We start from the raw sequence: 17682 nt of genomic DNA, 5'->3' as shown, positions 1-17682 counted from the left end.
AAAAATAGAATACAGCACAAATCATCACTTAATAATCAACAGTACTTTTAAAAAATGCAATATAGGTAGAGTACTATGTGTAACTAAAATAGGTATTAAATAATAGTCCATTATGTAGTTGATATCCATAAAGGACAACTTTTATAAAAATAACTTTCCGAAATGACAGGTTTTCAAATTTTAAGATAAATGAAATTATAAGGAGTTAGACTTAGTCAATAATTCAGCTGTTTCAAAGAGCATAATACAAAAGCCTTCTTCAATTCTTAGAGTGATTATGATTCCCTAAGTAATCATTAAGATTTTAAGACGTTACATAAGCAAGGAGGAATGATATAATCTCAACACCAACTTTTCAATTAATATTCTCTTTCCTACCTTATCATCTATGGAGAAGTATCTTACAAATACACTCCCAGTTTTCATTTCTTATCTAAAATAGCATTATGATTACCTTAGAAAAGAGAAAAATTTCCCGAGCCTTCACAAAATTACTTTGAAAGAGGCTTTCAGGTAGAAAGAAAAAAAAAAGCCAAAGAAACGGCATTTCTTTAGCTTCAAGTCACTTACCTATAAGGGAGAATATGTGGATGTTTATACGTCATTATGCAATCCAGGGTTATTTTTTGCACCGTTTGATCTTGGTGAAGCAACAACTAAGGATGATATTTCATAGAACAAATCAATGAAGTCACATATACATATACCATAGGATAGTAATTTACTTGTGTTAATTTGCAAAATTAGATGTCTTAGAATCTAAATTTTTAGGTGTGGGTTAAAGCTGATTCCTGGCAAAAGCCTAACATTTCCCTGGAGTTGAAGGAAGATGAATGGAATATGTGCAAAGACCAAGATAAAAACAAAATTCTGACATTTGCATCCCACATGCCAGACCTTCAGGTCCATCAGTCTCTTAGCCAAGGCCAATTCTCTACATAATCTGGATTTACACCAAATGAACTGGTCCTGTCATGAGCAAAAGCTCTTATAATACTGTGAAGGCAATGGCTGTCAAAAAAAATGCCAGGGAAGACCTGGCTCTGAGGCCTCTCTGATCAGTCAGTTCAGAATTTTACTTCCTTTAGACAACTGAGACTTTTGAGCTCTGGCTTTATAAACAAGCTATACCTGAGTTACGGGCAGAACGTGGATAAATTCGGCTGACATGAAACTTTTCATCTAAAAAACATCCAAATGAAAAAAAGAACATTTTGTTTTCCCAGATGGCTTAGAATGACACCCAATTCTTACTCTGCTTCTGAAATTAATTTTTTTCTGCAACCATTTCCGGAATTCAGGGTCATATATTGTAACAGACTATTATTGCAATTATCTTCTTCCACTCAATTTAACAGATTCTGAAATCCTTGCACTCCATCAAGCTAACTTACCGAGAAGTGAAAATTAGCCAATTGCTCTTGGCACAACCCCTACTCCCTTCTAAAAGCTAATTCCCATGACATAATTAATGCTTTGCTATACTCACTGTTAATACAGCCTCATCGATGTTTAGTCATCCAAAATACGTTAAAATCAACTAAATTAGTGCTGTCTAAAGCTGTGTCTCAAGATACAGAAAATGTCTATTAACTTAAAAAATATATCTATACTTAAAATGTAGACGTGGACTCTATTCAACAATGATTGAAAACTTGAAAGTTGTTTTGGAAAGAAAATGATAGAAGACAATTCACAAAGAATTGCAGTGACAGAATTTATTTTCTTTACCTGAAGATATAGCTCATATAATCTGGATTCCAGATATAAGGCCCGTGGATTTGAAAATTTAGAGAAAACTTGCAAATGAGCAATTAACTGCCTAGAGAGAGAGAGAGAACAAAATTAAAGAATAGAAATTATTTTCTTAAGGTGATGGTACCCACTAATTTTATTGTGACAATTATTCCAAAAATCTTGACGAAGTTTGCCCATTAATTACAGAAACAAGTGTCAATTATTTGCATTTATGAAATTATTCTTCAGAAATTCCAATTCTCAGGCAGGTCTTCCCCTGAAATCCAGGTTCCCCATTCCAGAAAATCATTCAGAATGTGCTTAGAATGCTTTAAATTACACCAAAAGTAGAAAGAAAGTAATAAAAACAGTAATATATTTCAAAGTTGAACACAGATGAATTTTGGAATGATTCTTGTCTAATTTCTTGCAATAAACAGGGAAGTGGTAAAATGTATTCTTCCTCACTTTCCTATAACATAAATACAGATGTCAGGCAACAGGGTCCAAGTTTAGGTAACTATAGCTCTTGCTTAGCAAGAAGGAAGAAAGAACAATACTTTGTGGTTGAAAGTTAAACTTGAAGATGGGACTGACTCAGAAAAGATTACATATCACCTACTACAACATGCCAAGAAGAGAATTCCTATCGTATTTCCTCACTCATTTTCCTAATCCATAGACTCTACAGGGTTTTAAAAATACTTGAGAACACTGTTTTCTCTGTGTGTATTATAAGACATAATAGAACTTAAAAAAAAACATGAATGAATAAAATGTTAAGATTTGGACAGATTTCATTTGTGTAGTTCAAGAACATAAGCAGGGAGAAGTGGAGAGGAGGAGACGCCAAGCTATACGTATGACTCTGTCACTCTGAGCTGTGTGACTATGAGGGAAAGTTAATTTAATTAATGTCTCAGATTCTCAGTTTCCTCATCGTGACAAGGACAAGAACTCGCGGGTTTCTGTGAAGATTAAATGAAAGAACAAAAGTTGTGGGGCCTCTGCTCCTAAGAATTTAGCAAACAGTGCATTTCTCTGCTCCTGGACAAAAGAAAGCAAAACTGTGAAGGTCCTACTAGTTAATATAGAGAACATAAACTGGAAATTAAGACCTCTTTAGATATTATAGAATAATGGGAGTAAGGGGAGCACTGTTGTTTATATTTAACTTAAATATCTGTGATGGTTAGTCCTTTGAGTCAACTTGGTTAAGTTAGAGTAACTCTAACAATGTAATGAAGCACTAGGTGTTGTGATGCAAATATTTTGTGGTTGTTGTTAACATCCTCAATAGGTGGACTTTAGCTAAGAGATTACCCTAGATAATGTGAATGGGCCTTGTCCAATCAGTTGAAGGCCTTAAGAACAAAAACTGATGTTTCCCAAAGAAGGAATTCCATCACAAGACCGTACCATAGAAATCTTACCCTATGAATTTGACTCAAGACTATAGCATGAAATCCTCTTTGAGTTTCCAGCCTGCTGTCTTGCCTTGCAAATTCTGGACTTGCTGGCTCCCATAAGTACATGAGTCAATTCCTTAAACAAATCTCTTTAAACACACACACACTCATATGTATCTCCATATCTCTATTGGTTCTGTTTCTCTAAAGGGCACTGGCTGATGCACTGTCCTTGTAATTACTTATCATTAAGCCCTTGCAGTTTAACAAATGAACTTATGATTTCTTTGCTGTTGAAACATCCATTCCTTCCCCTAACATTAGGTATTTTTATGTGCCATGTAGCCTTAAAGAACCAAAGAGAACAGGAGCTAATTTACACATTCTCATTAAGTACTTGCCAGTGGAGTGTGTTCCACGAAGGATTATAAACTTGGACTATGAATATACTGAGATGGCACCAAGAACGTGATTATCAATTTACTCACATTTTCAGTCATGGTGTGTGTTAGCATAGTCTGTTTGATTATAGGGGACAGAAAAATTAAGACAGGGACCTTATCCTTAAAGAGTTCCTGATTTTCATGAATGATCTATAAAAAAAATCAACATTCAAGGCAAGCAGTAGCACCATGATAGAGGTAGAAATGGCTGTTAATGAAAATTTGAAGTTGGGTAAGATGACTTTCAGTTTAAAAGACAGGCGAGTTGTCAATGAGGAAGCAGCATGGGAACTGTGCCTTGAAGTATGAATAGAATTTCAGCTGGCAGAAACGAGGCAAGAATGTAGAAAGTAGGAAGGGTGCAGCAAAGTTCAGGGGTAAGAAAGAAAGGGGTCTAACTGGATAAATAGTTTATTCATTTATTTAACAAACATGCTGGCTATTATCCTGAAGCATATGAAAATGAAACAGCAATCTGTCTTAAAGGAAGCAGTAGGGAATAGATCACTCAGAGTTATGAGAAGGTAGAGGTAGAGGAGGAACTATAGTTTCATGAAGCTTGGTCGTGATCTTTCCTGCCCCTGTGCTTTATATACTATTTCCATTAGCTGGCAAGTCCTTCGCTGCCCTAGCTGCTGGCAAACTTTAGTCTTTCAGCTTCAAAGTTGCCTTTCTACCCATTAAAAGTCTTCCCTTTGTGGTAGAATTGTCATTTTTTCACTGTGTTCCCATAACTTCTTTAAAAATATTTTCTCTATAAAAATATTTCATCACGCATTAGATGTACTTTCTGCATTGCAGAGGTTATGTACCATTTATCTTTGTAATCCAGTACTTAGCAAAAGGCACTCAATACAGTTGCTGAATGGATGAACTAATAAAGGGCTCATAGGAAAAACTCAACAAATGGGCATACTGAAAATGTTAAATGGGCATACATCAAGTGTTAAAATAACACAGTAGCACCAAATCTAGTGGCTCCTTGATACCCCCAATTCAGACAAAGAAGCTGGAATAACTTCTAAAAGCATGATCACTTTCTTTTTCTAAGGTTTCTAACAATTTAGGTAAATGAATTACCCAGAAAATAAGACAAAGAATAGAAGAACATAAAGAGAAAAAGTAAGCAGAAGGAGACAACTCAAAAGGCTAAGTAAAAGTGCTGACATGTTTATTTCTCAGAAAAGATGTTCCATTACATGTTCTCTGAGCAAATAAGCATGATGTTCTGGCACTATGTAAAGTGAATGACAAAGTTCAAAGTCTATTTAACTGCTCCGACCCCCTGGTGCTCTCATGCATAAAAAGAAATTGGATGATCCCAATTAGAACATTCTGTGGCTAAAAAAAAAGCAACCAACCAAAAAAGTAACTTAGAAGACTGATCGTTTTCTTTGGGCTATTAAAGAAAACTCCAGGAAGACACGGAATTTATGTAAAGGATTCTCTGAGCAGTTCATCTCGTTCAAGGCCATCTCCCATTCAGGCCAAAAGTGATCTCTTCCCATTTTTCCGAGAACCATAAATCTGTGACCTATCAGTAATGCTGAACTTACTTTGCCGCAGCTCTTCTCGTCTTTTTCTTCTGTGAGGGCTCATCTTGGGGCACCAGCCCTGCCTCCACCTCTTCGTCATCTGCAGCAGCTGGTTCCTCTTCCGTTTCCCCCGCTGCCACCGCTCTGCCTTTTCTTCGCAGATCCTGGGTTGGAGCAATCTGCAAATCTGCTGGGTAATACTCATTGCTACAGTGGAAAGAGAGTGATACAAGACATGAAGCTGAAATGTCCTATTTCTGTTTGTGGCAGATGTTATGTCCACAGTTCACAGAATCACACAGAGACATCAGAGGCACCTTAGTCAAGCCTCTTCTGTCTGCATCATTGTTCTTTCATAGTCAGCCCCTCTGAAGAACCCCACTTGACAAGTCAATCTTTAACTGCAGAGGACAGCCCATTCCACTATTACACTGTTGAAAATACTTGAAATGTCTACTTTAGACTGTGCTGAAATCAGCTTTCTTGTCTCTGGAAACACAACTGGGGGAGGCAGGTGCAGGGGTGGCTTATATTAAATAGTAAAAGTATAACATTGAGACCATGTTGGTCACTTTCTACCAGATGCATTCTACTTTGTCAATGTCCTTTCAAAAATACAGTGTTGTAACAAAATTCGGTCCTCTAGGTATAGTTTGATAAGACGGAACTATCAACTCCATTGCCTTTGGAGGCAGTCATAACATGACACAGGCTCAAACTGAATGTCCAGGCAATAAAAACCAGTAAACCTTTGTTTGTCTCCTCTAAACTAAGCTTGTGCAGTTGGAATATGCATTTATTCTTACTGAATTCCAGCCTTTTAATTTTGGTCCATTGTTGCAGGTAACTAACATTCTCTTGAAGCCTGTCACTGTCATTCACTGCATTTATTTTGTGTCATTTTAACTCATTCATCCAATAATTATTATTTTGTTGTCTGTTTTGTGCATGATACTGGGCTACAGATATAAGAAAACTGATCAGACTTCAAGTCCTCACTCAAAAATGTATTGATAAAATAGCATGTGTTAGGACAGTACCCTACCAATGCACCTGGAAGAAACTCCAGGTTAATATACTAAACTACTACTGGAGGGCTGAGACACTGTCATATTCAACTTTGTGTTCTCGCCTAGCAGAATCTAGCAATTAACTAAAAAATGGATGAACAAATGAAATGAGCAAAGTTGCTGTCAGTTACAAACTATACCATCATCGATTTAACAACATCTGAATTATACTCTTAACATCTAATTAACCACATGACATATTTTTCACCTTTATCTCCATGCACAGTATGCTCACTCACTCATTTATTAAATAACACAAAGCATTTACGAGTGCGTCTACATAGCAAGTACTCATTCATTATGTGTCACTGTCACCTATTATTGGGATGTTTTGCCATTCTTAGTCATTCATTCCTGGTTCTGATTCTTCTCAGAGAATGTTTACAAGGGATTCACAAATTAATTCTAATATCAAAATATTTGAAACATATTTAGAAATATAAATTTCTAGCCAAAAATAAAAATAAAAAGCCTATAATATATTTCAAAGCCAGAATTAAAGGTAACATTTAGATTTTCCATAGTTTAGATCATCTATAAAAGTATTAGTTATAGGTAATCGGTGCCAACTAGTCTTAATTAAAACATGTTTAAAAATTGTGTATTTTTAGCCTTTAAGTCTTCTGAAACGCAGAGACTCACTAGCTGTTATAGGCTCCTCTATCCCCACCCCCACAGCATCATGCACTATTAGAGGAAGGTCTCTATCCTTAGGCTAAGAGATATTCTATTCCTTTCTTGAAGGAAAAACTTAGAAAATTATCATGGTAGGAAATTCAGATCCTACTGACACCATTAATACCAGCTTGCATATGCATAGCCCTTTGTAATTCACAAAACAACTGATAAATATTACTTTACATGATCTTCAAAATGAGGCAAGGAACCTAATATCACTGTTCTCATTCTATTAATAAAGACTAAAAAGAGTTATGTGAAGGAGAGAAAATCAATACTCTTCTACCATCCCATCTACTGATCTGCCCACATCTTTGCTTATAACCTTTCCATTATGCATGGGATCCTATATTCTCTTATTCAAAGACGTGGCTCTAACAATTGTATCTCCCCTCTTGCATTATTAATTTTCCCCTCCTTCTGGATCATTCACGCCAGCACTACAGACATACATGCTGCTTAAATCTTAAATAGCAACCCCTAAAACAGCTCCCTTTCCTCCCTCTCTGATCCCACATCTCCCTCCACCCATGTCTGCTTCAACTGTTAATACTTGTTTCTGCCATTTTTCTTCTCAAATTATCTCTTAAGGCCATTTTAATCAGGCTTTTATCTCCATCAAAATAAACAAAACAACTCATGTTAGGGTCACCTCCAAAGCCAATGTCAATTATTATTATTCATCTGACTGATGTCTTAGACACACTGGATTCCACCGATCACTCCCTTCTTAAAAGTCCTTTCTTCAAGGGATACTAAGTCTTCTTGCTTCCTCTTCTATCACTCTTTCCAGGCCTCTTTTGCTAGTTCCAACCTCTAAATATTGTTGTCAGTCCTTGGATTTCTTTTTTTCTCTACATTTACATTCCCAGGTGTGATTTAATTCCCTGTCTCAGAATTTAAAAAATCACCTATATACCGATGAGTCTCAAATTTATTATCTTTAGACCAGAGTTTTCCCTTGAACTTTAAACTCCAAATTCAAGTATATACTTGACATCTCTATTTAGACTTCTATTCAGTACCACAAACTTAACATATCTTAAATGAATTCTTGATCCTCCCCACAAATCTGCAAACTTCTGCATCTCTCCCAGTCTCGGTAAATGGTAACTCTCCTGTTCCAGCTGCTCAGGCTAAATCTTTCGAGACACCCTTGATTCCTCTCCTTCCTCTACCCTCCCCCTCCCATACCCCCACCATGCCACATATAGATTTGCTGGCAAATCCCACAGGCTAATCTAGTTGTAATTCTTCAAAAATATATCTTATTGAAATGAAATCCTTCAAAAAATATCCAGAACTCAACTACCTCTCATTATCTATATTACTACAACTCTGGTCAAGTCACCACCATTTCTTGCCTGGATTTTTGCATCTCCTCCTGACTCTCTACTCTCGAGTCTCTCTGCTCTCACCACTGCCATCCTACAGTCTTTTCTCAACAAAGCAGCCAGAAAACTCCTTAAGAACACTTAAGTCATATCATCCTTACATTTACACCTTCGGCTTCCCATTTCACCAAGAGTAGAAACCAAAGTCCTTAAAATCACTTAAAAGCCCTACACAGTTCGGTATCCTGTTAACCTTTGGCCCTCGCCTCCAAATATTTTCTTCCAGGATCACCACAGCAGCCACTCAGATTTCCTTGCTGTTCCATGAACAAGTCTGGCATGTTGTAGTTCACTGCCTGCTTAACCTAACCCTATAGCATTTTCCTATGTCATGAAATAGTCTTGGAAAACATACATTTATTGATTAATTAGTATTGTTCTATTTACCACAACCCTTATCTTTAGCATTTTAAAGCAATCTGACTCTCATATAGCCTATCTAGTCAAAACAGAATAATGTTCTAGAAAGTTCTTATTTGTTTTTGAGAATACATTCTTCAGTATCATGGGAAACATTCAAAGGATTCAAAACAGAGTGGTTGGAGTTGAGTTACTGGAAAATGCTTATAAGCCCCAGGCAAACAATAAAACAATGAACAATGAAGCAAGAAATAAGCAAGGTCTTTGGATACTGAGCTAACTCAATATAGCCTTTCTTATTTTGTAACCTGGAATTCTTTATTAACATTATTTGTGGGCTAGTTAAAGTCATGTAAAATTAAGTGGTGAACCAAACCAGTTTAGTTGTTAGCTGATATAGCCAGTGCTTTATAGATGTGCCAATGATTTGAAAACATGACAGATGTAAAAAGAACTCAGCCAATTTAGGAACTTAATACTTTGTAGTTTCTCTTCCTCATACCCTACAGGAATGTATTCCTAGAGGAGAATACTTACTTGATAAATCTCAAGAAAAGTGGAGAGAGCTCCCTGGACCGTGGCTCTACCCTTTCTGGGAATTTTGCCAGAGCCCGCCAGAGCAAAAATCGAAAATTGGTATGGTCCAGCCTTTCCTGACAGGTGGTTTTCAATGTTAACTGCTCTAAATAAAGAGTTTCGACATCTCCTTCCTGAGTCTGCTCCCAACTTTCATCTCCAGTGGACTTCTCCTCATCTCTTATGTCATTTTGTAGCTCTTTCTCTGAAAGGAAAAAAAGTCATCATCACTACTAAAGAAATGTTTTCACATGTGTCCTATATATTTCCTCAAGTAAGGGCGTTTCTTTTTCTAGTAATGTAAGGAAACAATAAACCATATCCACAGGTTATCAAAGATAATATACTTTTCACTTCTGTTTCCCAATTTCATGTGTAATTAAGAAGGAAAAATTAAACAATCATTTTTCTTCCCAGCTCCTCTTCACGCCCCATACATACCAGCATGTGTAGCTGCTTTTTCTAGATGTTCATAGTAGACTTTCCAAAATTTCTTATTTTCCATTTCATGTGCATGAGAACTAAGAGAAAAGATCACAAAACAAAACATGTGATATGATTTTAAAATATGTGATATTATTTTGAGATATCTCACAGAAAAAGAGTGAACGGATATAACTAAAATGCTAATTAACTTATCCCTGAATGTGGGGTTATAAGCAACTTTTGTACTTTTCTATATTTATCAAAATGCTTGCGTTGAGCACAGATTATTTTTATAGTCATAAAGTACTAAAGGGTATTTTTAAAGACCTAAGTAGATCTCTATAAGAAAACTATTTTTAAAGGCACAATAATGGGAATGGGGCATGAGGTATAAAATACAGTCTGTTAAGAAAAAGAAAGGCCTCTGTATAGAGAGAAAACTCGGTTTGTTCAAAGCTAACTTTAAAGTTTTGTTTTCACCTCCACCAAATTCAATTACACTTATCGACACAAAGGTAAAATAAATATTCACTAACTGCATGCAACATATCTTTCAGAACTTAAGAGAAATTTGATCAATCACATAAGTGTGTTCATATAATTTGATATCCTAGAAACAGTATTCTCAAAATGTTTATATTCTTTCTGTCATTAATTTTCTAAGAATATGCATTAACTTTACATGTGACATGAACTACATATGTTGTTGACTATATATGAAAAATAAACCAATTTTTAGACAGAAAGATGTACCCAACGGGAAGACAGCCCAGCCAGCTACGGAGAAGCACTAAAGGTGCTCAGTAATTGAAGAGCTAACAATTTTGACAGTGGGCTATTGGTAACACACGTCAGATTCTTCCTTAATAACAATAAACAAAATTATGAAGTTGATGTTAAAAGGCCTTGCTTTCAGAATACTGGTTTGACAACTTTGAAAGGCAAAAAATGGCAGACAAACTGGCTCCAAATTGGAAAGAGATTTGTTTATTTTACTTCTGTCAAATAAGAACTAGTAGGGTTTTGAGAGGTATATTTCCAATCTGACAAAAGCCAGAGTAGACCATTTAAAGACAAACATCTGCTAAAGGACAGATTTCTACATATGAGGCATAACACATTGTTATTAAAGTCCTTTTTAGAGTTAAAGGAATTTTGGATACTAGATAGCAAGAGTTTTAAAGTCCTCATTTTTAAATTAAATTTTGGCTCAATGACTCAACATATAAAAGTAAAATTATGCAATTGCACAATACTTTGTTACTGTAAAAAATTCAACAATAAAGATGTATTATATAAAGTAAAAAGAGAAGTCTTCCTAAGTAATTTCAATGTACAAAGAAATATACATATAATATTTGAACTACTAAAAACTTGGCATCGAAGGGAATAATTATGTTTACTTTTCTTCACCCTGTCCTTCACAAAGGATTTAAGGTAACTATAAATACTGTCTGTACAAACCTATTCATTTAAATCACACTTAGAAGGAGTATAATACTAACTCTATCATTCTGTAGTAGTTAAAACATTATAGCTTCATCCATCTAACCCATGCTTACCTTATGAGTTCAATAACAGGATCCCAGAGAGGACTGAAGTTAACATATAACATGCCTAATAAATAACGAAGTGGCACCTGCAATTATAGACTAGTTTAGTAAATAGGTAATAGAATTGCACTGAAATCCAAATACGCACCTCAGACAATCTGAGGTTTGGAAAGAGGTTTGTACTTTAAGAAGAAATTGTAGGTCTCAATCCAAAATTCAGTGAGTAATCATTTTCTGACTCTCCCCAAAATGTCACTCACTGTTTAACATAGAAGAATCGCTAAAGCAAAACACAGTATTCAAACTCACTCCAGATGTTCATGATCAAAAGATATATTTGAATAAACAGATTTGACTCTTCATTAAATTTCTTCTAACAAACACCGAAATCACCATCACCTTATAAGACAAAACTTGAACAGTAATCAGTAAAGCACAGATGCCAAAGAACCCAAGAAAATATGCTGTGAATAGCAGCTGTGGCTTCACAAACAGATGTCTGAGTTTTCTCAACTATGCGTTAAAGGAGTTCCATTCAGAGGATCTGAAGTTTTCTCAGCCACCTTTTGCAACAACAGTCATTACCAGCATCCCCATTTGCTAGGAAGGCATCGTGCAGAATGTAAGTTCTATTACTATTTGAGGGTGGGATGTCTGTAACTATTTTTGCAGCAGAGCCCCTTTTCCAAATGAAGCATAACACAGGACACTAATATACAAAGCACGGTAAGAACAGAACTGCCCTGATTGAAAGGGGAATGCCTCCACTTGGCCTTGCTCCCAAAGGGACTAGTGATGTATCTTCAAGGGCAATAAACAGAAAATCCCTGCTACAAAAGGTAGAGGACTGATGTCCTGCAACAATGAACAAACTGCAGAAGATATCAGGCTTTAAACTTGACATTGAGTCTTCCTGTCACCACTTCCTATCTATCTTCACATGCTACATACATTTTCAGGAGAAGGGGGACAGTAAATTATTTCCATTGTTGAAAAGGCTGGAAGAGCTATTTAACTCAAAGCATCTAAAACAACTGAGGCTTTATCTAGTTTTAAAAATTCTTTTGTGTGTGCGTGTGTGACTGCTTGGTATGTTTCTCTTTTCAAAAGCCAGCCAAATGGATCTTAACGCATAAATTTAGTTAAAAAAAAAAAAAGAACATTTTTATACCTCCTGTAATGGCCCATCAGGGACTGCAGTCTGTACCACATCATGTCTTAGTTTTCTCAGATGAAGAAGCTTCTCCCTGTAATCATTCACAGTTGCGGGAACAAGTTCTGCCTGGCGTAATATGGCAAAGGCAGACTGACGCTCTGAGAGCCCATCATCCTGAACAATCCAGAGAAAACCAAGGAGTCATGTCAGTATTTTGATTTTCCAAAAAAAGCATTAAATGTGACCAAATGTGGGATATGTTAATGTTTAAAGTTAAAAAAGCAACACGTTTGGGGAGTAAATGATTACATTTTCCTCATACCATTTACTTTCAGGCAGATAATTTAGGTTTAGTATCTAGCATAGAAATGACAAGAAAAAAACAGGAAAGTAATTCTCAAAATGGCTTGAAATGATTGGCAACATGTTGAAATAAAGAAAATGTATATGTATTTTTGCTATACAATTCTACCTCTACATCAAGAAGTAATAATTCATGTTTTGGAAATATTTCCATATACAAAGATATCTGTGGAAGGATGGTTACTGTAGAATTACTAGAAATTCCGAAAAACAGTAACCAACCCATCTAAGCATCCATTGACGGGGAACTGGTTAAATATTTTAAACTGGTTCTGCTATTCAAACTTTAAAAGAAATGAGGTAGGATTAGAGGTACTAATATGGAAAAACCTTCATGACATCATTTGTTTAAATGATGTATATGTACAAAAATCTAAAAGAATATTCACCAATTAACTGGATTTTGAGTGGTGGCCTTTTTTGGGGGGGTTAGTTAGAGTAAAAATTACAAAATTTTTTTTGTTTTTATGATATTTACATAGTGTTGGAATTTTCTACAAAATTATCATTTTGGAAATAAAAATAAACATCAAATTACATTTTTAAAAAATCATCCAAACTGATGAGTTAAAATACCTCCTTTAGTTCCGGAAGTCGAACCTCAAAGTGATTTAGGATCCTTATTGTCAAAAGCCGAATCTAAAGAAGTAAAAGGCAAGAGACTCATGGACATGGACTATAGACTAGTGGTTACCATAGAGTAGGGGTTGGGGGGAAGGGGGAGGTAGATGGGGTAAAGGAGGTCAAATATGTGGTGAAAGAAAGAAATCTAATTATGGGAGGTGAACACACAGTGTAAATATATATATATATACACACATATATATATACCTTACTGTTAAAGTGTACAGCTGAAACTTACTGGATTTCGTTAACTAATGTCACCATAAAAAAAATAATAATTAAAAAAAAAGTAAAAGGCATGTTTCAAACTCCAAAGTTTAAACATAAGAAGAAACTGATTAATTGTGAGACCTAAATTTTATAGAATTATGAAAAATATACTACTTTTCAGAGTAATTCAAAACCAACCAATATCTGTTTCAAATGGTGTATGGAACACTTAATGACCAGACTAGACTTACAGGGTGAGGTTGCCCATAAAACCATGTTGTTTCTTTGAACTGTGTCACTATAAGCATCTCTGTACGTAAGTGCAAAGGATCCATATAAGCTTACAATTTCGTTGAAATTAGCGATTTTTATTTCTAAATAATGTATTCAGGTATTTCTGTACACCCGAATGAGTAGCAGAATCACCCAGCTTTAAAAAACCATGTAGATTTTTCAGTTCTACTCTATCCATACTGAACCAGAAATGTAAGGGCCCAGAATTTATGTTTGTTATTAAGATCCCCAACTAGACCTAATGCAATTACTGTGTATGTCAGTTTTTAGGAATTAGTGCTTTATACAGAAACCACCCCTCGGCAGCATTTTCTGATTAAAAAGCTCTGATAACTACTGGCATACAGAAGCAAAAGAGAGAGATGGAGAACACACCACAAAACAGCCTACCTTGGATGTGCCAGTGGAAATGTTCGCTTGTAGCTGGGGAAATAATTCCATTAAAGCTTCCTCAGAAAGCGGCCCTTTGCAGCCACACAAGGATAATCTCTGATAATAGAGATCGGCCAACAGCAGCACAGATGGCTCTAAAGGAAGCATTCTGCAACAAGATAATTTATTAGACCCAAATTGCACCATAAACCCCAGTCTTTAGATGATACTAGAAACTACAAATGATTATCACCTATGAAGGAAATGTAAAAGGGAACAGGTAAAAGTTTTATGTGCTCATTTAGTGCCACTTTAGAGATGAAGAATTGGTGGCCTAGCAATAGTGAATGATGTACTCAGGACACACAGCTAGTTGGAGGCAGAGGCAGGATTAGAATGTGCTATTCTGACTGAAATGCAATGCTGTCTTTTCAATCCATGTGGTCATAAATGACAATGGATTTGTGGATAGGGGAGGAGATATAATAGTTACTGTTTTCCATGTGCTGGGCACTGAGCTAATGAGGGAAGCTACACAGAGGAGGATACAGGCTCTGGGGTCGGGCAGCCCAGGTTTGAGGCAGCCCCATCAACCAAGAGCAGTGTAACCTGGGCAAGTTGCTTAACCTCTATGTGCCATCCTTCTTCAACAAGTATTTACTGAGTGCCTATTATTTGCCAATGACTTTTCTAGACACTTGATATAGCAGTAAACAAAAGACAAAATTCCTATCCTCCTAGAGCTTATATTCTAAAATGGGAAGGTAGTAAGTAAATAAAGTAATAAATAATCTGTATGATAGTGATGAGTGTGGTAGAGGGAATTTACTCCTCAGGGAAAGGAGGCAAGACCAAGAGACTGGGGTATGGGGGTGTAGTGGCAGAGGGCAAGGAGGATGAATGCTATTTGATATAGGGGTGGTAAATGGTTAATGTAATGAAATCCTAACTGGTCTCTGTTATTCTCCTTCAGTCTCTTCTCAACACAGCCGTCAGGGTGATCTTATGTAGACCTAAGTCATTTCCCTGCCCCATATCTCCTGGATCCCCTTTCACTCAGAGTAAAAGCCAAGGCCCTATAATGGCCAAAGGTCATACACTGCCTGCCACCCCAACCTTTATGTCCTTTTCTTCTATGACTCATTCCTCACTCTGTTAAGCCATAATGCTTCTTTGCTGCTGAAGCCAGCAACCCCCTACTTCCCCGGCCCCACCCAGAGTCGGCATTCATGGCTTCCTGGGTTCTAGAACAGAGAGTGTGTAAGGTCAACAACACTGTGCTGTGTTATGGTTGGAAACAATCAGCATTACATACCCTTTACATTCTGTAACACTAGCTTATACACATAGTAGAACACCCCTGTACAAAGATGAACCTATATTTATAGACGGTGTCTAAAATTTTACCTATTTTAATTGGAGGGTTTAAATCAATTCCAAATCTCCTATGTAAACACAGGATCAGGGATAAAATAGATCAAAACAGGACTTTTATTATGTCCAAGATTTCACAAAAACAGCAGCTTTCATTTTTTTTCCCATTATTAAGCTAAATGGAAGATATGTTTACTCACAATATTAAATTCTTCACACGTTCCACAGGAACCAAATGAAGAAGTTCAGAAGATTCTTCCAAACTTAACAGAGTATTTACAGCCTGACAAAGAACAAATAAATTTCCTAAGGGCAGAAAAACAGAAGAAACTATATTACTTATTTCTTTGACACAATCACTAGCAGACATCTCATTTATCTAACACTTTTTATACAAATTTCTTAAGTAAATTGAACCTTTTAAAGAATTACCTGTCAAATGTCAGAATATAATACAAAGAAACTAGAAAGACAAGGTTCTGAGTCTTATTAGAACTTTTGAGGAGGAGACCCGGACTTTTCAAAAACTAAGAAATTATCTTTGTATAAAACTCATGTTGCTTTTACACATCCAATATATAAGGAGTCACGTATCCAATGACTACTACTCAAAATCCACTCTATTAATATTAATTATACAGTCATTTAATCCTAGACCAGATGTTGGCAAACTATGGCCTGCAAATCAGATCTTGCAGGTTATCTGTTTTTACATGACTGTCAAGCTAAGAACGTTTTTTTGTTTTGGTTTAGTTTTTTGTTTGTTTTTTAAAAAATATTTTTAAAGAGTTATTTAAAACAAAAAACAACCAAAGACAAAAAATACATCACAAAGACTGAATGTGGCCCACAAAATCTAAAATATTTACTAACTAGTATTTAACCTAAAATTTTTGTCAACCCCTGCTCCAGACTTCAGAATAGTGCTATCCAACAGAACTTTCTGCTATGGTAGAAATGTTCTATACTTGGGCCAATATGCAGCCACAGTCCAGTGTGGTAGCCAGTAGTTGCATGTGGCTACTGAGCACTTGAAATGTGAGTCTACTCACTCCTCTAATATGTCTGCTTGGTATCTAACATAGAATCTAGCACATTAATATTTAAATGAATGAATTACTATATACGTGTGATACAAAAAATATACTGTGCTAGAATAAAACAAAATATCTACTTTTAAATTGCTATTCTCAGGCTAGTCGGCGGGGGGGAGAACACAAGTCCATAAACAGGAAATGGCGTTTTGGGCAGGGCAGCCTAATTCTGCCTAGAAGGGTCATGAAGGCCTTCCTAGAGGTGTATGTGCTTGAGCTCAGTTTTAAAAGATAAGAGTTCATCAAATGACAAAGATCTAGAAAGAACTCCAGGAAGAAGGAACTCATGTGCAAGGGCAGCCAGAGGGTTGGAGAAGCAAGTCTCGCTTAGGATTAGCAAATGCTGGAGCCTAAGGTGTACACCAGGTATACTGTGGGAGATGGGGAACAAGACACATGCTGGGGCTCAAGAATGAGCGGGTATTATTTCTTTGGCTTTGGCATCTTTTTTGACGCTTTACCTTCAGATTCAGCTTATATTTGAGCAGTCATGACTCAGTCACCACATTATGAAGTAAAAGTACAATGCCTCCCTCTTACCCTCTTTTTTCCTTATTTATCATATAGGGGGTTAAGCCAGAAAAGAAAGAGTAGAGAACAAATAAGATTGTAACTCACCTTTTCCAAAGTTCCCTCTGTCAACAGTCATGAAGAGTGACTCTATGAAGCATGCGACTAGTGGTATCACCTTCTCTTTCTCAAGAGGTCTGTCCAAGAAGTGGGGAGAAAAAGGGAAAAATTCAAACTAGTATGGCTTTTTTGATGGAAGAGCAAGGAATGGTTAATAAAAGGTTTTAATCAGCATGCTAAGTTATCTTTTTCAAAATAAAAGAGTGTTATTTTCTTACCTGATATGAGGTAACACAACAAGGGCTGTCCAAGAGTGTGAAAGATAAGCAGTATCTTTATTTGGGGGTAACTGAATGATAGATAACAGATGGTTCAATACAGGGATCTGTGCCTTTTCTCCCTTGGATCTGGTCATCTTCTGCTTTATAAAGGATCTGAAAGAAG

General features: G+C 36.2%; 1 protein-coding gene across 1 annotated transcript in view; it reads right to left on the bottom strand.

The window, feature by feature from the left end:
* The window catches only part of UTP20 (UTP20, small subunit processome component), an 82110-nt gene that overhangs the window by 44372 nt on the left and 20056 nt on the right, over nt 1–17682 (bottom strand). Inside the window, exons 14-23 of the mRNA XM_011354412.2 lie at nt 15775–15880; nt 14219–14369; nt 13277–13339; nt 12353–12511; nt 11191–11267; nt 9644–9723; nt 9164–9407; nt 5146–5331; nt 1732–1822; nt 571–656 (exon numbers count right to left, since the gene is read on the bottom strand). Coding sequence (XP_011352714.1) covers nt 571–656; nt 1732–1822; nt 5146–5331; nt 9164–9407; nt 9644–9723; nt 11191–11267; nt 12353–12511; nt 13277–13339; nt 14219–14369; nt 15775–15880 — 1243 coding nt within the window. The remainder of the gene's footprint in view (nt 1–570; nt 657–1731; nt 1823–5145; nt 5332–9163; nt 9408–9643; nt 9724–11190; nt 11268–12352; nt 12512–13276; nt 13340–14218; nt 14370–15774; nt 15881–17682) is intronic.

This window comes from Pteropus vampyrus, unplaced genomic scaffold (genome assembly GCF_000151845.1).
Source record: "Pteropus vampyrus isolate Shadow unplaced genomic scaffold, Pvam_2.0 Scaffold16, whole genome shotgun sequence".
In the NCBI taxonomy this organism is placed as follows: Eukaryota; Metazoa; Chordata; class Mammalia; order Chiroptera; family Pteropodidae; genus Pteropus; species Pteropus vampyrus.
The sequence above is the reverse complement of the archived record's forward strand: the minus strand, read 5'-3'. Positions and strand labels throughout refer to the sequence as shown.